Source organism: Gymnoscopelus braueri (genome assembly GCF_963280865.1).
Source record: "Gymnoscopelus braueri genome assembly, chromosome: 15".
Lineage (NCBI taxonomy): Eukaryota > Metazoa > Chordata > Actinopteri > Myctophiformes > Myctophidae > Gymnoscopelus > Gymnoscopelus braueri.
In genome coordinates, this window is record NC_137620.1 from 19256717 (window position 1) to 19283477 (window position 26761).

A 26761-nucleotide genomic window follows, 5' to 3' on the forward strand; every position below is an offset into this window, starting at 1 on the left:
CCAAAACCTTGTTTTGCAAAAATCGACCTGCTGGTGACGCTATAACAGGCCATTGTGAAAAGGGTGGCATTTCTTCCTCGGCCTAGTGGGAATGTGCATGCGAAATTTTATCTCGGCCATGCCTTCGGCCTGGCGGAGACAATGATCGCCCCGGGCTCATAAACCAGTGGTTCTCAAACTTTTTCAAGCCAAGGACCCCAAAATGTTCTGTATTTGGCCGCGGACCCCCATCTGAAAATATTTTGTGCCAGGGATTCTAAATTATTCAAACTTTTCCAAACATTTGCGATATTTTTCAAAGAATCTCAAAAATAGCAGATGTACAAGCTCAAAGCACAAAGTGATAGCCAACAAATGGATAAAGTGGTTAAAATGATTGTGATTCTATGTTAACTACTTTTGCTGGGGACCCCCCCCCCCCCCCCATTGGACATTGGTTTTCCACTTTGAAAACCAATGTCGTAAGATCCCGAAAAAACGCATTGTTAATTCCTTTTGTCAATTATCAACAGTCACGCACTCAAAGGTTTACGATTCGAAATGTGTCGGCTTTACAAGTTCAAGTGTTCAAGTGCTTTCCAGAGAGAGAGGGAAAGAGAGATGATTTATTGTTATTGCTCGTCTGATTAAAAAGCCAATGTCTCTCAGTAAAAACGATATTACAGCATATAAAACGTTCATTAGGGTTTAAAACGAATGGCGTGCGTTCAGCGACAGCTGTGCTGTCCACGGTACGGGGAGCACAGTGGTAGATCAGCACACAGCACGCAAAACATCTGCAAGTAACCCTAATCATTACAGACATGAACTGTGCCTCTATTTCTCTCCCTTTCTCTCTCCCTCTACAATTTAGGCCAGTGGTTCTCAAACTCAAGTCAAGGACCCCCAAATGTATATGTATGCACGTGTTGTGAGCTTGTAGATCTGCTATTTTTGAATAGCCAACATTATAAATGGATAAAGTGGTTAAAATGATTGTGATGCTATGTTAACTACTTTTGCTGGGGACCACCTTATGAACTAGCAGAAATTGCAGATTGAGGCTTTAACCTTTGATTTTATGAAATATCCGAGATCATTGGGTTTTTAGGGAAGATTGAATGCTTTTCATCACTAGTTTTACAACTTCAAATACTCTTTGATCCCTAAAATAACTAATAACCGAAAATGGGCCATCTACAAGCTTACAACGTTTCATGATGTGGTCTGGCAGATCTGACCAACATTCTGAGTGCAATGTGTGCTGCCTGCATTTACGCCTTTTGCATTAAAATGCATTTTTCCTTATCCAGACACAGATTACATTTTTAATGCAAGACGTAAATGGGGTCTAGTTTTCTGCAGGACCCCAGTTTGTAAAAGTGGTATTTTGTCAACCAACAGAAATGACCATATATACCCCAACAGAAGTAAAACCAACTTTCCCCCCCTTTTCTACCTAATTTAGCTGTTGCCAATTTCCCCCGTGTGTGTATTCCCCTGTCAATGCCAACCCTGCTGTCGTTCTTGAGGAGGGTGTGCAAAAACCATATCGTCTCTGTCGGGTGGAAACCTCATATGTCCAAAACTGTTAACTTTTCAGGATTCAAATAAAAAAATAGCAAAAAATAGCAGATCAGCAAGCTTGCGGATCTGCTATTTTTGATACTTTTGTGTGACGCTGTAGTATGATCAAGTAGGACGTCAATTTACAAAAAAAACACACAAAAACTTGGAATATGGAGATAAGAGGTTTCTGCCCATTGTCACTGGTGACTCCATGCGTATCGGAGGAGACATACAGTATGTCTCCTCCGATACGCATGGAGTCACCAGGCACTTCTTTTCAACTGACATTGACAGATTTTCACCGGGAGGGTGTGATGTGTGAGGAGGAGGAACATGTTGTTCATCCCAATTCTTCTCCCTGCTCAACAGGCAGCCTGACTGACCAACCTGTAGGACAGCGATTCCCAACCTTTGAAAATGTGTTTTCATTGAGATACATATAGAGACGTCCGCAGTACGACTGCTTTTCCATGTGCGCTGTGGTGTGTTTTCTCTATGCATTCTAGAGTGGTGTTTCAAGTTACTTACAGGGCTGAAGGTGTCTCGACCCAAACTGCCTTTACTGTTCAGGCTGCCGATCTCCGTCTGGGAACTGGACTGGGACATCCCCTCAAAGAAAGGCCTGCAGACACACACACGCACACACACTAGGGTCAATTATTCATCAGTTAAAGGCTTATATAAGGGTATACTGTATATGCAAGCCATATTGAGAATGTAAATTCTATCACGTCCAAGTGCATTTCAATCACTTAGTTTGACTCCATTCCATATGAAGCTGAAGTTTCATTTAGATCTGGCTGAAATTAAACTAAAGTGTAGACTAAACATCAGAGAAAACCTAACAGCAATGACTCACTTTCCCCAGCAGAGGGGGCGTTGTAACACCCACTTCCAGAGGGGGCATTGTATTGGCAACCAGTACCGTCAGCTTTGTCTATCCAAGAGGTGCCTGACCTTGTCGCTGTGTCCTTTATTGCCTCTGTGTGTGTGTACTGTAAGTACCGTATGTATGCATGCACAGCCACATGAACGTATCAGTGCCAGGGATGCTATTAAACCAGTGGACAATATTAAACTACAACATATTGGCTTGCCGTTAATGATCAACAAATTTGCATCTTGGAAAATGAAAACGCCCCCTGATTTGTCTTCATGCGGCTCACGAGACTGAGGCAGATTCTATCCTATCTCACTTGGAAAGGTATATCTGTACCTCTGTATGTTCATCCATATCAGGGCTCAATCCAAAAGTTCCTACATTTTCTGTTTTTTTGCTTGAATTCTCCATTTCCAATTCCCTAGAAAGTTGTGAGAGACGTTATAAGGTCAAACATCTGCTTTAGCAATGTGAAGTTTAACCACGTGGGCCGTAGCCTCCCTGTTCTGGGGCTAATATTTGGCAATGTGACACATTTTGAGCTTGTCCAAGCTATTTTGTGTAGAGGGAAAACAGGAAGGTGCCTAGTATTGCGCCCTGGGGGACTCCTGTCATGTAGGGCAGTGGTTCCCAAACTGGGGGTCGGGACCCCCAGAGGAATATTTTGGGCGAGTCCCCAGATGATTAGCTGAATGTTTTCTCACTCAACAGTAAACAAACCAACATACAGTATAAGTATATACAGGGTATCTGCACATTTCTAAAGTTACAATTTCATTACTTTTAAGACCTTTTCAATAATGGCCAAATTGTCAAATATTACGCAGTGCGAGGCGATGTGAGCTTGTATTTCGGCTATTTTCATAATGTTTATCTGTGGAACCGAGTCAAACTATATGAAATGCCTACAATTCCAAGTGCTTGTCAGGGTGGGGGGTCCACAGTTCAACTATGATTTTTGGGGGGTTGCGGCCTGAAAAGTTTGGGAACCCCTATGTAGAGTTAAAGTGTTTGAAGCGTACCTCAGTTTGGGTTTGGGTGTTTGGAGCGTACCTCAGTTTGGGTTTGGGTGTTTGGAGCGTACCTCAGTTTGGGTTTGGGTGTTTGGAGCGTACCTCAGTTTGGGTTTGGGTGTTTGGAGCGTACCTCAGTTTGGGTTTGGGCGTGCTGAGGATGCTGTCGGTCTCCTCCATCTCAGGGCCGCTGTCGGCTTCGCTGGGGTTGTACATCTCCAGGCTGTCGTACAGCTCGTCCAGGTCCTCCTCCACCTCCTGGATCTGTTCCCTGGACACGTGCTCCAGACCGAAGCCCACCTGATATACCACATACAGTACAACATACTTGTTAGAGTTATACTAATTATATATCAGTATCAGTCTAGTAATAGTATTAAAAGCAGTAGTAGTAGTAATTTGTCAATGAATTGAAACAGTTCCAGAAGGACATATGAAAGATGATGTAGAGACAAACACGCATATCCTTTTTTTCCCCACTGTTGTCGGGCAGAAACCTGGTATCTCTGGCACTGGTAAACCTGGTATCTCTAGTGCCGCAGTGCCACGCTATGAGCTTGTAGATCTGCATTTTTTTTTTTTTTTTTTTAATAGTGAAAATGTGTGCAAATCTTTGAATCTTTCAATATATATATTTGTATATATAAGTGAACATTTGTTACTCGGGTCCCTGGAACAACATATTTTGAGATATGTTGTTGCCAGAAGCAAAGATTTGACTTAAAAATGTTTGCTTAAAAAATATATATATATATTGAAAGATTTGAACAAATAATGTTCAAGATTTTTCAAAAATTGCAGCTCATAGCTCATAGCCTTTTGAATAGCCAAAGTATAAAATCATTGTTAAAGTGGTTACAGAGATGCGTCCCTGGTATTCTTGGGTTTAAGTGTTGTCAGAACGCCAACAGATTGGTACAGTAGCTGCATTGCCGTAAAAACAACTACAACTCTACCATGGAAAATTACTTTAGGGGAAACTTTCAGAGTTTCTTTCAGATTACAAGCCTATAGACCATATTCACACGGCCGCCATGTTGGTATTAAACCCCGGTTGCCACGGCAACGGGGTGGCACTTTTCAATGTTAAATTCCAAAATGGCCGCCGTGTGAATATGGTCTATAGGGGAACCTGTGAGGGATCTTCGAGGGACCCCTTAAGAAAGGCTTTGTGTAACCTGATGGGTTTTGAGGAAATCCTTTAAGAGTAGAAGTTCTCTGTTTTGCTGCCAGGGAACCCGACTACCACCAGCTTTCTAATAATAATGATAATATAGTCCACACTCCTTTGTGGCATTTGTCACTGTATATTTGCATATACAGTGAAATGAGGTATCTGCATTTAACCCATCCTAAATACAATTTAGGCATTTAGCAGACACTCATCTACAATCCAGGGAAGATGTACAGTAAACAAGGTAAACACAAGGTAAGACATGCATAGAGACAGTGTAGTGCCTCAGCAATCTAGGATCTAGGTTCTAGGTAAACCAAGAACCTATCATCAGTCTAAACATTGTAGTATTTTAAAATATATATAAATATGTACATTGAAACTATACACACTATAGGATGCTAGGTCAACAAAAGAACCTGGCATCTGTCTACATAACACGCTATCTAAATTACATTTTAACCTTTGCATAAGGTGGAGTCTGAAGAGATGAGCCGTCAGATTACGGCGGAAAATTGCGAGTCTGCAGTTCTGACTGCAATGGGGAGCCAGGAGGGAGAAGAGTCTGGGACGTGTGGAGCGTTGTCCCGGATGATTTAGATAAGGTTCTGACAGCTTCCCTAACTAAGCAACAGGAGCAGTTGGCGATACAGGGGCAACACCTCGGGGAGCAGTTAGGGGTTGAGTGTCTTGCTCAGGGACACCTCGACACATTGCTGATGTGATGGAAGAAGTACTAATTTTTTTTGCTTAAGTAAAAGTATCAATACCCTATTGTAGAAATAGTCTGTACAAGTACAAGTTCGGAATTCAAAATTTACTTGAGTAAAAGTATTGGTATCAAAATATACTTAAAGTACCAAAAGTAAAAGTACTCTTTATGCAGAACATCCCATTTCACAATGTATAAAATGTATAACAATCCTTTGAAAATGGCAGATCTACAACCTCACAACGCTTCGTAAGCGTTGTGAACTTTTAGATCGGCTATTTTCAGATTGCCAAAGTATAAAGGTCTGAAGTGGTTTTAACAATAATCTAAATCTACAGAAGTAACTACGGTAGTAACTAAACTTTTCAAATAATTGAAATGGAGTAAAAAGAACAATATTTGTCTCCGAGATGCAGTGGAGTAGAAGTAGTAGTAGTAAGTATCGAAAATTGGAAATACTCCAGTAAAGTAAAAGTACCTCAACATTTTACTTATGTACAGTACTTGCGTAAATATACATAGTTACTTTCCACCACTGGCTGAGGTCTGGAATCAGGCTCTCTAACCATTCAGCTAAGGTCGCCCCATTTCTACTATATTACCAGGTACAAAAGATAATCTTTGCCTTGAATATACCAGATCTAATTAGTTCCTGAAGGCCAGCACTTTTAACCCATTAACTGCCAGAGGTATTTTCATATTTTTTCAGCCAGTGCCAGACTTTTTCATTGAAAAAAAAAGAGTACTCAGGAGCCGAGATACAGAATTTTTAAGTTTTAAGTTAACAAGGAAGTGGATAGGAGTCTAGATCTTCGAAAAATCATATCTCCTTGGTCTTTGGGTCAAATTGGAAAAAAAATAATATTTTTTTTGTTTGTTTTTTTTAGTTCACGTAGATCTACGCGATTGGCATGTGGCGGCTTTAAATAGGTTCGCGTAGATCTACGTGATTGGCAGTGAATCAGTTAAGAGCATTTAGATATTAGGGATATAGATTTTTTTGCCAGCAAGGAACCCTGGTGCCATTGAACACGCTGAAATGAACAACGTTTTAAAGTAAGTACACATTCTATCTACACCTTGCTCAGAGGAGCGTAGACAGAAAGACGTGTGAAGGGAAACGTCACAAGGTTAGGGGTGTGTGTGTGTGTGTGAGAGAGAGAGAGAGAGAGTGGGAGCGAGAGAGCAAGAGAGGTGAGAAAGTGGTGCCTACCTCGTCAGACACTTTGAACCTTTTCAGCAAGGCGACAAACTTCTGCTTGATGTTGGGTTGCTGAAGGGGTAGAACAGGATAGAATAACTTAATAGACAGCATGAGAAACTCTGGGAATATATTGTTGCTGTCGGGCAGAAACCTCTTATCTCCATATTTTAACTTTTTGTGGGTTTTTTTTCTCGTAAATTAATGCCCTACTTGATCATACTACAGCGTCACACCAAAGCATCAAAAGCAGCAGATCTGCAAGCTCGAAACGCGGCGCGAAGCGACACGTTTCGAGCTTGTAGATCTGCTACTTTTGATGCTTTTGAATTTGAATCCTGAGAAGTAGCAATTTTGGACATATGAGGTTTCCACCCGACAGAGACGATATAATTGTGAGTGCGTGTGTGAAAGGTAGAAAGAACCGAGAGAGAGAAACGAGAAGGAGAAAGGTGACCAGAAAGGAGAGAAAGAGAGACACAGAGAGAGAGAGAAGAACGCAATGCAGATACAGAAAGGAGGCAGAGAGAGTGAAACAAGACATGGAGAAAAGACACAGCAAAGACGTCATTAACTGTCACACTGCCCAGCGACCTGAGAGAGGAGTAGTTAACCCAATAAGACCTGAGACAGTTTTCTGAAAAACGTATGTTTTTATATCAGTGGTGCTCAAACTTCTTCATGTCAGGGACCCCCAAAAATGATATGTATTTGGCCACCAACCCAAATCTCAAAATATTTAGTTCCAGGGACCCCCAGAAGCAAAGATTTGAGTTACAAATGTTCGCTTTAAATATATATATATTCAAAGATTTTCAGAAATGTTCACGATTTTTCAAAAGATATATATTCAAAAGATTTGCACAAATGTTCATGATTTAATTTTTTTTTGCAGATCTACAAGCTCATAACGCGGCACTCTGTGCCACGCTATGGCCGCACTATGAGCTTGTATATCTGCTATTTTGAAAAGCCAAAGTATAAAATAACGGTTATAGCTAAAAATCCAAAATGACACAGATGCGTTCCCGGAATGAATGGCTTAATAAGTACAACGTCAGGAAGCCGCGGTCCCCGTATTGACCCGTCAATATGATGGACTTCATCTGCTGGTTCCATTATCTATAACAAGATCCTACGATATTACCTTGCCTTGTGCGAAATGGAGTGTGTGTGTGTACCGAATACCGATAGATAAAGAACTCTCCTTTTTTTCCCTCTCTCTACACCAAATCTCTTTAAAGAAAAGAGCTATTTTCGATGAACGTTGGCCCCCAGATTAAGGACGCTAGAGTTTATGCGGTTAAACTATGCATAATGGAGGAGGAAAACCTGGCTTCAGATGTCAAAAGAGAGAAAGGTTAGGGTGGGCGGGAGGGGAGTCGAGATTGCGTCAATATCTATGACAGATGTTCCGGGGATCTGGCGCGTGCTATTTATGGACGCTTCCTTGGCCCACTTCGGTCACAACACACACAACCGGAAGAGAATGGCAAACTTCTGGGCATTCAAAGCACTGAATTAACCCATTAAGACCGGGAAAGCATCTGTCATTTTAGATTTTTAACCACAATAACCATCTATCTTATACTTATGGCTATTCGAAAATAGCAGATATACAACTATGAGCTTGTAGATCTGCTATTTTTTGAAAAACTCTTGAAAACGTGTGCAAATCTTTGAATATATATATATTTTAAAGCGAACATTTGTGACTCAAATCTTTGCTTCTGGGGATTCTACAAAATGTCTTCTAAATCCGAACAGTTTTTTGAAAAAAACGTATTTTGCTAGAATCAGTGAGTCTCAAACTTTTTCATGTCAAGGACCACCCAAAATTATATGTATTTGTCCGCGGACCCCCATCTCAGAATATGTTGTTACAGGGACCCCCCCCCCCCCACAGAAGCAAAGATTTGAGATCAAAAATGTTTGCTTAAAAAAAAAAAAAACATGATTTTTCAAAGATAGCAGATCTACAAGCTCATGGCGCGCCATGAGCTTGTAGATCTGCTGTTTTTGTTTTGAATAGCCCAAAGAAATCTTAAAATGACACAGATGCGCTTCCCGGTCTGAATGGGTTAATGTGCGGCTGACTAACTGTGAGTGGTGCTGCGCCCACGTAGAGAAGACAGGGCTTGTTTTTGCAGAGGAAATGGTGTGCAGGTGGGGGCGGAAAAACAACGAGATTAGCGGTGGAGTCGTGGCGTGGGCGCCGCCGTGGCGCGCACACCACGTCTGTTTGGCTCCGGGTTCTGCCTCACAACGTGAGTCCGTTGGCAAAAAAAAAGAAAAGTAAGGTAACTCATGAAAACTTGTGAATCATTTATCGTTTCATATGAATACAATATGAGAGAATCTCTCAGCCTAGATGTTTTTATTCTGTGTGGTTTTTATCCGTGTGGGCAGACGATGGAAAATGACTTTAGGGGGAAACCTTCAGAGTTTTTTTTTCAGATTACAAGCCCTATAGGGGAACCTGCGAGGGATCTTCGAGGAAACCCTTCAGAAAGGCTTTGTGTAACTTGATGGGTTTTGGGGAATCCTTTAAGAGAATCCGTTTTGCTGCCAGGGAACCTGTGCATCTGCCATCTTTTAATTTGTTTGAAAAATCTAAAAAATGTTTGAATAAGTCCCTGTGTGTGTGTTGTTCCACACACACACGCGCGCGCGCACACGCACACACACACACACACACACACACACACACAGGTGTGAATGTAGTGTTGTGACGTGCTACAGTAGGAGCAGGTACAATATGTCCTCATTTGACACACAGCTGGAAACTAGGCAAGTCTGAGTTCATGGCCTACTCTTCAGACTCAAGTGTGTGTGTGTGTGTGTGTGTGTGTGTGTGTGTGTGTGTGTGTGTGTGTGTGTGTGTGTGTGTGTGTGTGTGTGTGTGTGTGTGTGTGCGCGCAAACTCATTCCAGCTGCAGTGCCAGAGGGCAGAGATTACATTTTGCACGTGTCGGTGCGTCTGTATGCGTGTGTTGGTGTGTGCGTACATGTGTGCGTGCTGACCACAGGTGGTGGTGCAGTAGTGACAGCCCCACTGGGACCTCCACAGGAGACCACCATTAATAACTGACTCCTGCTGTCGCACACACACACACACACACACACACACACACACACACACACACACACACACACACACACACACACACACACACACACACACACACACACACACACACATAGTGTAACTGTATTTGTAACCTGAATGTGTTTGAATTTGTTTTTTGAGGTATCATTAAGATGTTACATTTATAATTAAGGCTACGACACCATATAATCAAGATTGATTAATATTTTCCATTTTGGTTGTATTTCAAGTGTACATAATTTTTTGATACTGTGATGTAAAATGTTTTCATGTTATGTAATGTAATGTAATGTAATTTATTTATGTGTGGACCCCTGGAAGAATAGCTGCTGCTAAGGTAGTAGCTAATGGGGATCCACACACACACACACACACACACACACACACACACACACACACACACACACACACACACACACACACACACACACACACACACACACACACACACACACACACACACACACACACAGTGGTGAACATTCCTAACCCACATACACTGGCCTCCTCTACATTTCACTCTACTGCAAAGTGTTATCAGTGCTGGATGTCTGTGTGTGTGTGTGTCCGGATAGTGTTGAATGAGAGTATGCATGTGAGTGTGTGCATGTGCCCACCCATCTGAGATATAGTGTTTTATTTTTCCACATGGGTACGTACGTGTGTGTGTGTGTGTGTGTGTGTGTGTGTGTGTGTGTGTGTGTGTGTGTGTGTGTGTGTGTGTGTGTGTGTGTGTGTGTGCCCATCTGAGAGGGTGGTTTGAGGGTAAATTGTCACATTTACAGCAAAATGAACACCTCTGGAGGGAGAGAGGGAGAGAGGGATGAAGAGAAGGTCATATGGAGAGAAGACGACAGATGAAGCGGGAAAGATGGAGAGAGGCAGGGGGGAGAGCGAAATGGGGAAAGAGGTAGGGAGGGGTGGGCAAGATGGAGAGACAGACAGAGAGAGAGAGGGCTGGTGATTGGGAGAAAGAAATAGATTGAGGAGAGAGGAGAGGAGAGGGAAGAGAAGACATACAAGGAAGAGGAAGAGGAAGAGGAAGAGGAAGGGAAGGGAAGGGAAGGGAAGGGAAGGGAAGGGAAGGGAAGGGAAGGGAAGGGAAGGGAAGGGAAGGGAAGGGAAGGGAAGGGAAGGGATACAAGGGAGAGGAGAGGAGAGGAGAGGAGAGGAGAGGAGAGGAGAGGAGAGGAGAGGAGAGGAGAGGAGAGGAGAGGAGAGGAGAGGAGAGGAGATTATGATATCATTGCTGTCGGGTAGAAACCTCACATGTCTATAACTGTTACTTTTCAGGATTCAAATTCAAAAATAGCAAACAATAGCGAATCTACAAGCTCAGTGATGAAGTTAAAATGTGGAGATAAGGTTTCTGCCCGACAGCAACAATATCTATCTAGTGTGAAACATTAGGACAGGTCACCAGTAGGGGGCCATCCTCTGGGGTTCACTTCATGAAGGTGCACCTCGAATTTCAATGGAATCTAGTTATCTATATATACAGTTTTGTATACAGTGGTGGATGGACAGACTGACATTCCATGCTGACACAGAATAATAGCACTTATCAGACCCACTCCAGTGATTTATTTCAGTGCTCAAGGTTCCTCATGCTCACACAGAGCTGATGGGTCAAGGCAAGGCAGCTTTCTCTGTCAGAGGCCCAACTTCTTGGAATGATCTTCAAAAGTATTTTAAGTCACTCAATCCGGGAACGCATCTGTCTCATTTTAGATTTGAGCCATAACCATTATTTTATACTTTGGCTATTCAAAAATAGCAGATCTACAATCTCATAGCGCGGCACTTGGCAAATGTGTGCATGTGAAAATGTGTGCAAATCTTTAAATATATATATATTTAAAGGAAACATTTTTAACTCAAATCTTTGCTTCTGGGGGTCCCTGGAACAAAATGTTTTGAGATGGGGATCCGCGGCCAAATACTTGGGGGTCCTTGACATGAAAAAGTTTGAGAACCACTGATTTAGCAACATAAGTTTTTTCAAAAAACTGTTAGGATTTACAAGACTTAGGATTTCTAAATCCTAGGATTTGTAGATATATTCAAAGATATTTGAATATATCTACAAAATGTTCTGCTAAATTATCTGCTATTTTTGAATAGCCAAAGACGTCTAAAATGACACAGATGCGTTCCCGGATTGAATGGGTTAAAAATCAGCTCCTTGCCATCATTTGGTCAGTTCAGAGCAATAGTCCTTAACACTTTTAACTGTGATTGCACCCGTTTTAATGAATCTATTTCGTTTTAAGATGACTTGTTTTAGGTACCGTTTAAGTACTTTTACAATTGCACTCTGATTCACATTCCTTGTCAATCTGTAATGGATTTGGACTGTTACTGTAACCTCGGCTACAGTGAAAATGAGGGCTTGGCCCTCAACTGTACTCCGAGTTTAAATAAAGGAGATGATGACATTACTATCCTTAGATGGTAATGTCGCTAGCAGGGCTAACATCAAGAAGAGATAAGAGAGAGAGAGTTTTTTTACCCTGGTGATGGCGGCTTCGGAGGTGAGCTTTCGTCTCGGCTTCTTTTTCCTCAACTCATCGTCTTCATCGTACAAATACTGAGAGAGAGAGAAGAGAAAAAAGGGGGGCATAGTGAGATTGAAAGAGAGAAAGAGAAAGGGAGTGGTGTTGTGGAGGGGAAGAAAATAGATGGGGTCAAATCAGAAAGAAAGAGGTAAGTCAAACATCATTCTGATAGTTTGTCTGAATGCACACACACACACACACAAAGCTGTTTTCCTCTTTTCTTTCACATCTCAGTGCTTCTCCCTTCAAACCCCCCCAACACCCCCCTACCCCCCCTTTCAATCTATTCATCCGTCCTCTGGAGCCCCATCCCTCGCTCCTTATCTCCCCCTCTCAGTCTGTTTAGCCTCTCACACTCTCTTTCCCTCTCTCTCTCTGATCACCTCGGTGCTCCATGAGAGAGAGAGAGAGAGAAAGAGAGAGGGAACACAAATTGAATTTGCGGTGTGTCACGATGGCTTAGCCTGGATTCTCGCCTCCCTTCGTTTATGTCTCTCCCTGTCTTTATTCATGTCCGGCTATACAGAGTGCTGTCTGAACAAAGACAGGACACACAACACACACACAACACACACACACACACCTGTCCGTGGATGGGGTCATCGCTGCCCTCCTGCTCCGACGAGTAACTCTCCTCCTCCTCCTCGGAGTAGTTGTCGATGTCCGGAGAACGGTCTGCAGAAGATTGGGGGGGGGGAGGGGGGAGAAAGAACGTAAAATAAGGAGGGAAAGATAGAGAACAGATTGGATGAGGTTAAGACCCACGTTGACAAAACCTGTGGTTGTTGTTTGATCGCGTTTGGTCCTTCTGAACCCGCCTCTTTGAGAAGAATCAGACGGCAGTATAATTTGCGACGGGTGTACACAGACTCTCCTCGAGTGTTTATTAAATAAATTGGATAAATTGACACTCAGGTCTTAGCAGTGCATCGACATTACAGAGACGTTGATTAGGAAGGGAGAAGCAGTTTCCATTTCTACCTCCTCCTGTCCTCTCCGATAAATCCGCACCTGCTCCGTCACCTCAGACGACCCAACCTCAGACGACCCAACCTCAGACGACCCAACCTCAGACGACACCAACCTCAGACGACACCAACCTCAGACGACACCAACCTCAGACGACACCAACCTCAGACGACACCAACAAACTCTCCCCAGAAAGTGAGAATCCTCTCTCAACGCCAGTGGCGGAAAAAGTACTCACATTTCTTACGTGAGTAAAAGTATCAATACTGCAACGTAGAAATACTCTGTTACAAGTAAAAGTCTGGAATTAAAATGTGTCATTAAAATGTACTTAACTCATTCAGTGCCAATGAAATAAAAAAAATATTGCGAACTGTGCCAGCAATTTTTCAAGTAGTCACAGAATATTTATCTCCAGTATAATCGATCCCCTGATGGGTGTTGCACTGTGTGGTTTCACAAATGTCAACGAGGTCATTGGACCTGGTTGACATTAATTGTCTGCCTTTTGAAAATAACGGTAGCACTTGCTATGCATCCCATGTGTATAACGCATTATACACATACTTATAAAGGCATTATAATCTGCTCATAACCCTGTATAATCAGATTTATAAGAGCTCATAAATAATCATAATGCTTTATAAGCATAACCATAGCACATTATAAAGCTTATTATAATTACTTATAAGTTCAAGTATAAATGCATTGTATTATGCTTATAACGCGTGATGATTACAGTTATAAATATTCATAACGTATAATGCAATCATAAAACATTATACAGCATGTTATAATGACTTATAATGTCAAGTATTATAATACTTCATAATTGCTACCCACTTGGTAACATTTGCTATGCAACCCAAAATGTATTTTCATAGTTATAATCCATTATAATCAATCCTTTATTATCACTTCTATAATGCATTATAATGACAGTTATAATGCATTATAAGTGATAAGGCATTATAACAGTGATTAAAATGCGTTATAACAGTGAGTATAAGGCATTTTATATGTTATAATACAGCATTATAAAATCATCACAAAGTAACAAATGGCCACTTATAATCACTTATGATCATAGTGTAATGCATTATAACAGTAATTAAAATGCATTATAACAGTGATTTAAAGGCGATAAAAATGTAATAATAACACCTTATAAAATGATCATAATGTCACAAATGTTTACTTTATAATAACTTATAATCACTGTATAACGCCTTATAAGTGATAATAAGGCATTATAAACGTGATAATAAAGCCTTATAAAATGATCATAAAGTAAAAAATGACCACTTATAATAATTTATAATCGTATTATAATGCATTATAATAATGCATTATAATGGTTATGACACATTATAACAGTGATAATAAAGCATTATCAATTGATTATAATGGATTATAACTATGAGCATTAATTTGGGATGCATGGAAACTGTTACCAATTTGGCAGCAATTATGAAGTATTATAACACTTGATACTTATAAGTCATTATAAAAGGCCTTATAATGTGTTATGGTTATAAAGCATTATGAGTATTTATGAGCTCTTATAAATCTGATTATACATGGTTATGAGCAGATTATAATGCCTTATAAGTATGTTCATGATGCGTTATACACATAGGATGCATAGAAAGTGCTAGCAAAATACATAGTAAAAAAAAAAGTGCTCAGGAGCCGAGTTACAGCCTTTTTCAGTAATAAGTTAAACAAGAAGTGAATGGAGCAGCAAATCTTTTGAAAAATGGCCGGAATGTATATAGGGTTATGTTTTGTAATAATAATCAAAATCTACTAAGTAACTAAAGTTTTCAAATAATTATAGTAATTATTAAAAGTACAATATTTGTAATGGAGGTGTAATGGAGTAGAAGTAAAAGCGCTGAAAATTGCTAATACTCCAGTTAAGTAAAAAATACCAAAAAAAATGTACTTAAAGGGATACTTCACTCTCGGGCCGGGGACACATTTAAAAAAAATATTAAAAATAAATGAAAAAAGTTATGGAAAATTCATGGCCCCCTCACACATTAGTAGGACACTCTAATGCGTGAGGGGGCCATGAATTTTCCATAACTTTTTTCATTTATTTTTAATATTTTTTTTAAATGTGTCCCCGGCCCTAAAGTGAAGTATCCCTTTAAGTACAGTACTTGAGTAAATGTACTTAGTTACTTTACACCACCGATCAACACCTCTGGGTAGAATCAGGCCACTAGAACCTTTCAGACGCGTGACAAGACAGTTAAATCGACCATTGTCAATATTACATTATGCGAGTGGGAATATTCATGAGTTCCCCTTTGTGGAGTCTGGCACCCTTCGCTGTGCTCTCTCAGACAGGTCTCTAGTGTACTTTGCAGTATATTTCACCTCATGCAAACCCATGGAGCACTGCGGTATAGTTCCAGGGCAGGCAGGGTCCCACGCTCATACACACATCTAATCACACGCGGCCAGCACCACCCTAATGGTTCAATTTACACGGACCGACATTCACTCTTACATGCTCAACATCACTCACTACTACCGCAAATGACAGCTCATCGACTCCTTCCTCCTTCCTCCTCCACCCCCCGCCCCCCCGAGCCTCCTCTTGTACTGTAGCAGCGTTTAGGTTTTCACTATGTCAGCACGTCACTCAATGCAGGTTCATACTGAATGTATTGTATCGTGGTTCTTTTAAATTCACAGTATCTTCACTTTACTTCAAGCCTGTCCCTGACTAAGAATTTATCTAGTCGAATCCGATTGGCCAAATGTTGCCTATAGTCGAATCATGCAAAAAAAAAGGGAAAAAAAGGAGGAACATTCCATTTTGGCTGTGGGGGGTGCTTAATGTCTGATTTAACTTGCTTGGTTTCTCCCAATAAATCATGATATAATTTATATCCTATTTTTTGGCAAACTATTAGTTAATTAATATAACAAATGAGCAAATCTCTCAGTCAAATCATGCAAAAAAAAAAAAAAGATTGGCAGTCGAATCAGACTCCCTCGACCGATTAGTCGAATCATCGACTAATCGAGGTCAGGCCTATTTTACTTGGTAGACTTTCTTACTTTGTGATTGCGCAGGCTGTTCTGGAGCATCGCGGGCGCAGAGCCACACCACCAAACGCAATGCTAGATAATTGCAATAAATGGTTTTCATGTCGACAGAGTGTGTCTGACTGAAATTGATCCAGGGTGAAGAACTTCTGCACTCCCAACCCCGTCAATCAATCCCTTCACTGATGACGTATGGATCATTTTTGATCCCCTGCGACGCAGACCGATACTGTCAAAAAACATCACAAGAATCTTCCAAAATATACCAACAATTTAGGCCTCTTAAGAAAAGATTATAGCCGAGTTAGAAACAGCTTTCTGCATTCATTATTGGATATTTCTGAATCATATGCAAGGTCATTTTTCTGGGGTCTGTGGGTTCTTATGGGTCAATACCATCGATTTTGACCGCAGAGCGGTGCACTCACAGCTGATCAACCGATCAACTCGTCAATCCACCGCTGAGGACTTTGCCTCGGCCCAGACTGATGGAGACATAGTATTGTTCGCCCCTTCATCATTGATCCGCTCCCATCATCTCGCCCCACCACCACACATCAGGCCTCTTGTTCTCACCAGACATCTTGGCCTTGGGTCCCTCGTGGTCGATGGGCTGGCTGGACAACGAGTAGACGCGCACCTCGGCCACGGGGAGCGAGGCGTCCTTCAGCTGGCTGTGTAAGCCCAGGACCTGGGCTCCTTCGCTGGGGTGCTGCATCACCTGGACAACGTGGAGGAGGGATAAAGATTCAATGACATTTAACCACTTCATCCATTAAGACCGGGGGCTTGTGAGCTTGTAGGTCTGCTATTTTTTGAAAAATCATGAAATGTTTTGCAAATCTTTGAGTATATACTATGTATTTTTAAAGCGATCATTTTTAACTCCAATCTTTGCTTCCGGGGGTCCCTGGAACAAAATATTTTGGCGGGCCAAATACATTTTGGGGGTCCTTGACGTGAAAAAAGTTTGAGAACCACTGATATTATAGCAACATACGTTTTTTCAAAAAACTGTTAGGATTTGGAAGAACCTTTGTAGAATCCCCAGAAGCAAAGATTTGAGTTACAAATATTTGCTTTAAAAATATATATTCAAAGATTTGCACAAATTTTCATGATTTTTCAAAAATAGCAGATCTACAAGCTCATAGTGCGGCACTTGGTGCTGCGCTATGAGCTTGTAGCTCTGCTATTTTTGAATAGCCAAAGTATAAGACTATCTCAAATAATTGCGATTAGGGGATTATAATTGTGACAGGCCTAATAGTGTTCTCAAATTACATAGTTTTTTAGGCGAGGCAAGTTCATGAGCTAAGAAGGTTGGATTGGTTCATGATCAGAAATGTATGTTGAGGGAAAGAGAATAAGATTAAAAAAGAAAACACGAGAGTGGGCCGACAAACACACACAGTTTTTCAGTTCCGTTCACGAAGAATATATTTCAAAACATCTTAACATATCATTTTTTAATTTCCATTTCTGTGCCAAGCAGCAAGCTAGACAGCCTTCGACTAATTTAATTTACATAAGGACATATTTACATGACTGCAAAGGCGAAATGGAACTGGGGGCGCATCTGCTTCATTTTCTAATCATTTCCAGGGCTTCCGATTATACAGACTGTTTGCCAGAAGCATTTGGAAATTGTGTGAGCCAATTTGTGTGAGTCTTGAGAGCCTGGATGCAGAATAGAGTCGAGAAATGTGCATAAATTATCCTAATATGCGTTCACACTGTGAAAGCGAACACATGAATGAGCTTCTGGTTTGTACATCACAGTATGTAAATGACAAACCTCACCTGAATGTTTCTTAAGAAAATGGAAAAAATATATTCTACGAGTGCAGACCCTGAATTCAGTGACAACCTTGAAGGATACGTAATTCGTCGCCGTCGGGTGGAAACCTCATGTCCAAAACTGTTACTTTTCAGGATTCAAATTCAATCTATAAGCTCAAAACTACTTTTGATGCTTTTGTGTGACGCTGTAGTATCAAATCTAATTTTATTTATAAAGCACATTTACAACAATCAAAATTGACCAAAGTGCTGTACAGGGTGAAACAAAAATATCAACAAGAAAGTATGCAAGTGCGACAACAACAAAGTCACACAACAAACAGAACAAGACATAAAGTTAAGGGTGATTAAAAGCTAATGAATAAAAGTGTGTTTTGAGAAGGGATTTAACCCATTTAGACCAGGAAAGCATCTTGTGTCATTTTAGATTTCTTTGGCTATTATAAAAAATATAGCAGATCTACAAGCTCATAGCGCGGCACCGAGTGCTGCGCTATGAGTGCCGCGGCCAAATACATATAATTTTGGGGGTCGTTGACATGGAAAAGTTGGAGCACCACTGATATAGCAACATACTGTTAGGATTTAGAAAACATTTTTAGCTATATGTATTTGGTCGCGGACCTCCATCTCAAAATGTTTTGTTCCAGGGACCCTCAGAAGCAAAGGTTAGAGTTACAAATGTTCGTGTTAAAAAAACATATCCAAAGATTAGCACTTTTTTTTTTTTTTTAAGATCTACAAGCTCATAGCGCAACACTCGGTGCCGCGCTATGAGCTTGTATGTCTGCTATTTTTGAATAGCCAAAGTATAAAGTGTAGTACAATGGATAAAGTGGTTACACAGATGTGTTCCCGGTTTGAATGGGTTAACTGTCTCGATAGTGGTAGCACTTCTAATATGGAAGGGCAGGCTGTTCCAAAGCCTAGGAGCGGCAGTAGTAAAGGCGCAGTCACCCCTACTCTTCAGCCCGGTTGCAACTAGTTGGCCGAACTCAGTGCTCTGTGTAGGGCTCCAAATGTTCAGACGAGTATAAAAGGGGCCAGGCCGTGCAAAGATTTATAATAAATAAAAGCAACTTAAAATGTATTCTAAAATTGACAGGGAGTCTGTGCAGTGCAGCTAAAACTGGGGTTATGTGCTTTCGCTTTTTTTGTGCCAGTGAGGAGGCGAGCAGCGCTCCATGTTTTGCACCAGCTGCAGGCAGCCTGAGTGAGGACTGGGTGTGAGAATGAGCCATGTAGCGGTTGGAGGAGGCCTGAAGTTGGTTCAACCAAACAGGTGTATTTATTCACCATAATAACATACAAAACACATAACAGGAGCTCCAACGCAGGAGACTCATCCTACCACCAACTCAATCTGTTTGTTACTGGCAGCAGTTTATACTCAGCTGGAGGAGGCAATTAGTGTGGACTCCACCGTGTCAAGGGGCAGTAATGAATAATACAAATACATATAACATTAAGCTTCCCAGAATATATAAAAAAACTCCCTGAACTACGCCACTAATGATTCTACTACAACATTACACTACAACAATATCCTAATCAACTCTAAACACACATTACAACCCCCCCCCCCCCTCTCTGCCATCCTGACTTGGTCCAGCCCAACTACACTGAAAACCAGCAGCTACGTGTTAGTTTTCGATCCTCACTCAATACAAATTGCACTTCTCTCTATGTTGCACTTACTACATGTTAGGTGCCAATGTGCTGTGCAAAAAGGTAAAGTGTATATGCTGCGCAAATAATCAATACTTCAAGTTACAATGTGCAAAAATGGGTGCAACTGGTCAATATCGGTTTGATCAAGTAGGGCGTTAATTTACGAAAAAAACACAATAAGTTAAAATATGGAGATAAGAGGTTTCTGCCCGACAGAAACGATATGTAAAATGGCTTAATTCAGAAGTCAAACACGCTCTCACTTATATGTATAACAGCAGGTACAGTACACCTTGTTCCATGCACCGTATCGTCGGGCAGAAACCTTGTATCTCCATATTTCAACTTTTTACTTTTTCTTATACCCTACTTCGTCAGCGTGTTGCGCAAAAGCAGTGAAAAATAGCCCAAAAAAAATACCCGATCTACAAGCTCACAGTGCGTCGCATTTTGACACGTTGTGAGCTTATAGATCGCCATTTATAAAAAACAAAGTGAAAGGGGTTAAGTGTGTCTGTGGGTCTTTATAAATATTGAACCAATGAAAAATATTAACAAGAGCTTGTGACTTAATAATACAGTAACTACGTACATTGGATCCATTTGAACACAGGCTCTTTTCCCCCACTTCCTAAAAAGTCATAGTTTTGGACATACAAGGTTTTTCCACCCGACAGCGACGATTTGCAATCGTTCTCTTTGACAGAAAATGAATCATGAAGGTGAATTTAACCTATTAAGACCGGAAACGCATCTGTGTCATTTTAGATTTCTGTGGCTATTAAAAAATAGCAGATCTGCAAGCTCATAGCGCGGCACCAAGTGCAGCGCTATGAGCTTGTAGATCTGCTATTTTTGAAAAATCTGGAAAATGTGTGCAAATCTTGAATGAATATATATATATTTTTTAAAGCAAACATGTGTAACTCAAATCTTTGCTTCTGGGGGTCCCTGGAACAACATATTTGAAGATGGGGGTCCGCGGCCAAATACATATAATTTTGGGGGTCCTTCACATGAAAACGTTTGAGAACCACTGATATAGCAACATAGGTTTTTTTCAAATAACTGTTAGGATTTAGAAGACATTAGTAGAATCGGCTTCAGGTCATAATGTGTTATAAGTACAAGTGGTGGGGGAGGTGTGAAATAAGGAGTGTGTGCGTGTGGGTGATGGGAGCCACAGGTGTGTGAGATGAGCACCAGGAGTAATGACGGGAGGGAGAAAGGTGGGTAAAGAGATGAGGAGGGAAGAGGGTGTTAATGGGAGAAGGAAAGCACGGAGGAGGAGACAAAGGAAAGAGGGCGATAACAAAGCAGGGATGCGACCGAGAGAGAGAGAGAGAGAGAGAGAGAGAGAGAGAGAGAGAGAGAGAGAGAGAGAGAGAGAGAGAGAGAGAGAGAGAGAGAGAGAGAGAGAGAGAGAGAGAGAGAGAGAGAGAGAATACGTGTGAAACAGCTGTTACACACAAGAACAATGTGTTCTCTGTGTGGTTATAAGACCAGCACGCTTCTGCTAGTTGAATTATTATACTTGTGAGTACCAAATGTCCCCACAAATATAGCAGAATTTGAGAAATACCATATTCCTGGTCCTCACAAGAACATTTTAGTTTTATGGTAAAAAAAAAAGATTTTTATAGATAGATTTACAATGAGAAAAAGATTCAGCTTGGGATTAAGTGTTAGGATTAGGCATTTAGAAGTTAGGGATTATAATTAGTCGGCCTGACCTCACTTAGTCGACTAATCGATCGAGGGAGTCTGATTCGACTGCCAATCGAATCATGCATGATTCGACAGAGAGATTGGCCTAATTTGTTATATTGATTAACTAATAGTTTTCCAAAAATAGGATATATATCATGATTTATTGGGATAAACCAAGCTCAAATGGAATGATCCTCTATTGCATAACATTTTCTTTTTGCATGATTCGACTACCAGTCGACTATAGGCAACAATAGGCCAATCAGATTCGACTATATACATTCTTAGACGGGGACAGGCCTAATAATTAGATAGTTATGCCTGATTTATACTTAGTTGCGCGCTTGTGTCGTGCACCAAATAGCCGATCTACAAGCTCACTTGTAGATCTGCTACTTTTAGCCTTTATGGTACAGTAGATGGCAAACAAAATGTAATATGGCGTTCATAAAATCACCGTCCTAAAATGTTGATGTCCTCACAAGTATAGTAATACAAACGTGTGTGCAAGTGCACGCGTGCGTGCATGTCTGTGCGTCATCAAGTCTGTGTGTTTGTGTCTGTCTGTCTGTGAATGTGTGTGTGTGTGTGTGTGTGTGTGTGTGTGTGTGTGTGTGTGTGTGTGTGTGTGTGTGGGAGCACATGTGTGCCTGTGCGTCATCAACTATTTGTGTGTGTGTGTGTGTGTGTGTGTGTGTGTGTGTGTGTGTGTGTGTATGTATGTGTATGTGTGTGTGTGTGTGTGTGTGTGTGTGTTTCTCTCAGTACCCTGGTCACACCATCAGTGAGTTAACGAAGGCAGCAGGAGACAACAGCCTCGTTCCTCAGAGGAACATCCTGTTGTGCACAGCAGTGTTGCATTTGACAGCAAATTTTGACTTAGTTTTAGCCATAGTCTTTTGAATAAAATCCTGTTCAGTTTTAGTCACATTTTAGTCACCTGAAATGTTTTTTCTTTTCTAGACTTCTAGTCTACATGCAGTTGATTTAGTCGACTAAAATGTGTTTTTGGCGGGCCGTGATGCCATCGAAATGACATTTTCACTTGGCTGCATGCCGAAAATAGCAGATCTACAAGCTTGATCTGTGAGCTTGATCTGTGAGCTGTGAGCTTGATCAGCTATTTTCGGTCTGTGACACCCGCACGATGACTTGTCTTACAGTAGTTTCTACTGGATCTGTTCTCCACTGGTCCCTCCTAAACATTTTAGTCTAGTTTTTATTTGTTGACGACATTTTCAGTATATATTTAGTCATAGTTTTAGTCCGTTTTTATTTAGTTTTTGTAAGTGAAAAAAAGGTAGTCGACAGACATTTTTCGTCATAGTTTTAGTCGACACCCAAGTCTGACATCATTGCCACTAGAGGCCGCTATCCCCCTGGGTCACGGAGCTATTATAAACAAACCGTGTTACAAAAATAAACAAATCAGCCCAGTGATTTTACTCATATGGACATGAAGCATCAACTGATGGTGAAAAAGTAATTATTTCAAAGAACCATCACTTCATCGAGAGACAGACAGACAGACAGACAGAGTTGGAGGGGAGCAGGAGTGGTGTTGCATTGTGCACATACTGCACAATTAGCTAAAAATGTGCTGAATGTTTGATTTATGGTGACTTTATGGTGGCTGTGAAGGGATACAGAGCTAAAAGTCAAAACACACAGTTGATTTAATGCGCTGTGGATGGATTTGAGCTTGAATGAAGGTTAAGTGAAGCAGGGGTGACAGTGGCTTGAAGTTCTTGCCAGAACTATACCCCCCAACCTTCATCTGCTCATATTTCTTTCCTCATTCATGCATCCCTGAACACATGCATTCAATTTATTTATGCCTGTACAGTATGGTGTAGAAATTACAAGCACATGATATCATGCATAGAAAATTAATTTAATTTAATGTAATTTAAATCAAATGGTAATGTGTTAATGTTGACACAAAACTTCAATATCAATTTCAAACTCAACAATTAGGCTGCTTTAAAAAAAAAATACAAGCACATACAGCTATAATTTGATATAATGTATTGCTAAATTAAACCAAATAGTGTATGTACCACAGATGTGTTAATTTTACCACAAAAAAACAAAACAAATTAAAATAACTATAACTCATAAACAAACTATCCTAATAATTTGTCAGCCAACCATAAACATGTTTAGAATGTTGGTGGAATTTAATGTGCCTCTGCCAGTGCAGCTCATGTCAAGAGTGTGTGGTTTGGTTGTGACTGGGGGAAACAATTGAGCGTACAGGAAAAATAAACCAAATGCCAATCAAACACACCCTTTCCAAGCACAGCTGTTTGCTGTAATCTATTTACTGATCAGTGATCTGAGCCAGTGTGTGTGATCTGAGATCACACACACACACACACACACACACACAAAAAGGATGTTTCCGTATCCGTTCTAGACCGGATCTGCAAACTTCAAAGAGAACTGAGTCCCAACTGAGTCCAGTCTAGAAGCGCATGCATGCACACCACAAACATTGACCTCCCGGCTCGCAAGTGAACAAAACCTATGACAAAACCGCTCCGTGGAGAAAATAAACACAGAAAACAGCACGGATTACGTTGACACAAACACACTGGAGCGATTTAGAAGCGCTTTATAGGAAAACAAACACTTATGTTGATCTAATGTTAGTACATGTGTTTTCTTGTTGGACATGCGTTCGTGGCAGGTTATACTATGGAGTTTTGAAAGCAATACTTCCCTCTATTCTTACCGGTATAGCGTGCCGTGCCGGCACAGAATCTTTTAAACGGAACGCTGGTTCACCCCTGAAGTGAAGGCTTCTTCATTGTGTGAATACAAACAATATTTGCAGCGTGGCTCTGTAGGACGCTAGCCATTTAGCATACTGTAGGAGAGGGTCTGTCTGTCTGTCTCTGTGCGTCTACGTCTGGGGCTAATCTTGCAAATCACTGTTTTCACATAATGGACAGCTGCAGCCCTAATACACATTGTAGCAACAGCAGATAGATACCTCGGCCATGTTGATGAGGCCCAGGGCCAGTGTCTTGTAACCCAGGATAGTGCGGTTTTTGTATCGCTTCCGACGCTGTAGCATGATCTGGAGCTTGTTGGCGTCTCTCTTCAGGAAGTGTGGGTACTGTGAACACGCAGAGTACAGACACATGAATACAAATGGACACATGCACGCATACACGTAATTAAGCACACACATGCATAGACACACCTGCGAATACTCAATTGCACATACGATACATGCATTCACACATACAGTAGACATAATTCATTGCACGCACATGCACGTGTACACCCCCACACCCACACACCCACACACAAGCACAAACACACACGTGACTAGCTGACATTTGGATATTTGACTGGCTTTAATACACTGGCTCATACACTGCCAGACAATGGCATTTATTTTCTGTGTCAGTTTAATTAGCACAATCTAATTGGCTGGTTGCATAAGGCATTCATAAACGCCGACCTGTGTGTGTGTGTGTGTGTGTGTGTGGGGGGGGGGGTCCATGATGTGGTGACGAAGCACACAACGCTATCATGGCTGTGCTGCTATGACATAAGCAGCCATTAATGAAGTCACCGGCTGCATTGTTAATGGAACAGGGCCGACTCCTGTCAGGAAACTTTTAAGCCGTGAAATTAACTCTCTCTAATTCTGTTAAAAAGGCAAGCTCATCTCTCGGGACAGCTACAGTATAATTGCTGTAAAACGGTCGTGGGATTTGTCCAGTGAACACCCTGACCTTTTAAGGACATTTTAGAAACTTGTAAAAAAAAAGAAAGAAAATAAAGTGGGTGATATGGTGTAGAACATTTATAACCAAAATTGGTGTTGGGGAAAATGGCATTTTGTCCCAGAGCTGTGGACATTAAGCTGCTGAACCCATGACACCTGCCGTCTCTCTCTTAAATCTGTCCCCAATGCAATATAAGACTGCTGCTAAGTGCATGTTGAAGGTATTATGTGATTTTTTACTTTGACTGACTTATTGCTGCTAGGTTTTTTACTTTTAATGTTCAGGTATTCTATTGGATTATTTGACTGACTACAAATATGACTTAATATATTTATATACATACTTATATTATTTGTATTACTTATTGTATTATTTGATGCGGCTAAATGGCACCACATAAAGCATTTAATCCAATCCATTGGCTATTAAATAACTCAATAATCCTAATTTCATACACATGGGAATGGTGTGGCTCCAATGTGAATCTCGAACTTCAAAACAAACTGATTCGACTACATCTCGGCCTAAAGTCCATGACCCACCTAATCCCAAGGTGGGTTAAGCAATTAAAAATGGGATTGGTTTTTAAGAGAGTCAAAAGGGCTTTGCCCTCAATAACCTCAATACCAATAACAACTTCTCCTAAGTGAGTGACACAGCCACAATACTAGAGGGAGAGACAACAACGATTTGGTACCACCCAAATATAGAACAAACATTGTCATTCTACTACACTGTCTGCCACCAAAATGTGGAATGCCCTGACACCATCCCTTAAAAGATGTCAATCACTGACTTCTTTAAAAAAAAATCCATCTATCAGGAGACCACAAGGAGAGGTAACTGCAATTTTCCCATAGAAAGGAGGTGTCATTCACTGCCGACATTTTCCCTTTTCTCCTTTGTACATATAGTGTTTTGTATTTGTTGATGATACGTACTATTGTGTTATTTTCTATGCTATGTTGATGAATTGAATACATAGGACCACAATGGACCACAATGGAAACAAATCCTCAGGACTTTTTTGTGTTATCCTTTTAGCTTTAATGTCTGACTGTACCACCTTCTGTTTACATTTCTTTTTTTTCTTCTTTTAAAGATGTTTTTCGCCCTTTATTTATAGTTTCATAGTAGAGACGGACAGGAAACAGGGGGAGAGACATGCAGTGAAGACCGCCGGGAACGGGACTCGAACCCGTGATGCGCTGTCAGGCTGCATATGAGCCAGGTCCGGGCCTACATTTCTGACTAATAAAACATATGTGCAGCGCGGTGTGTGTGTGTGTGTGTGTGTGTGTGTGTGTGTGTGTGTGTGTGTGTGTGTGTGTGTGTGTGTGTGTGTGTGTGCGTGTGTGTGGGGGTGTGTGTGTGTGTGTGTGTGTGTGTGTGAGTGTGTGTGTGCGCTACCTGCAGAGAGAAGGTAAGCTGGAGGTCTGTCTCGGTCAGGCCCGCTGAAGACAACAGGATTTCATTGGAGCGTAGAATCCTCTTGGAGCCCTTTGGAGAGAAGAGAGAGAGAAGCAGAGAAACATGAAAAAAAGAGGTGAAGAGATAATAGAGACCTGGAGCGAGGGGGGGGGGGGGGGTAGATAGACAGA

General features: G+C 41.1%; 1 protein-coding gene across 3 annotated transcripts in view; it reads right to left on the minus strand.

Moving 5' to 3' along the window:
* pacs1 (phosphofurin acidic cluster sorting protein 1) overlaps positions 1 to 26761 on the minus strand; it is a 102503-nt gene that overhangs the window by 21027 nt on the left and 54715 nt on the right. For 2 of the 3 annotated variants that reach the window (XM_080450597.1, XM_080450596.1), the window contains exons 3-10: positions 26571 to 26660; positions 24413 to 24538; positions 16807 to 16951; positions 12779 to 12870; positions 12150 to 12227; positions 6541 to 6600; positions 3575 to 3741; positions 2077 to 2170 (exon numbers count right to left, since the gene is read on the minus strand). In XM_080450597.1, coding sequence (XP_080306723.1) covers positions 2077 to 2170; positions 3575 to 3741; positions 6541 to 6600; positions 12150 to 12227; positions 12779 to 12870; positions 16807 to 16951; positions 24413 to 24538; positions 26571 to 26660 — 852 coding nt within the window. The remainder of the gene's footprint in view (positions 1 to 2076; positions 2171 to 3574; positions 3742 to 6540; positions 6601 to 12149; positions 12228 to 12778; positions 12871 to 16806; positions 16952 to 24412; positions 24539 to 26570; positions 26661 to 26761) is intronic. The other variant, XM_080450598.1, reaches the window with a different exon arrangement.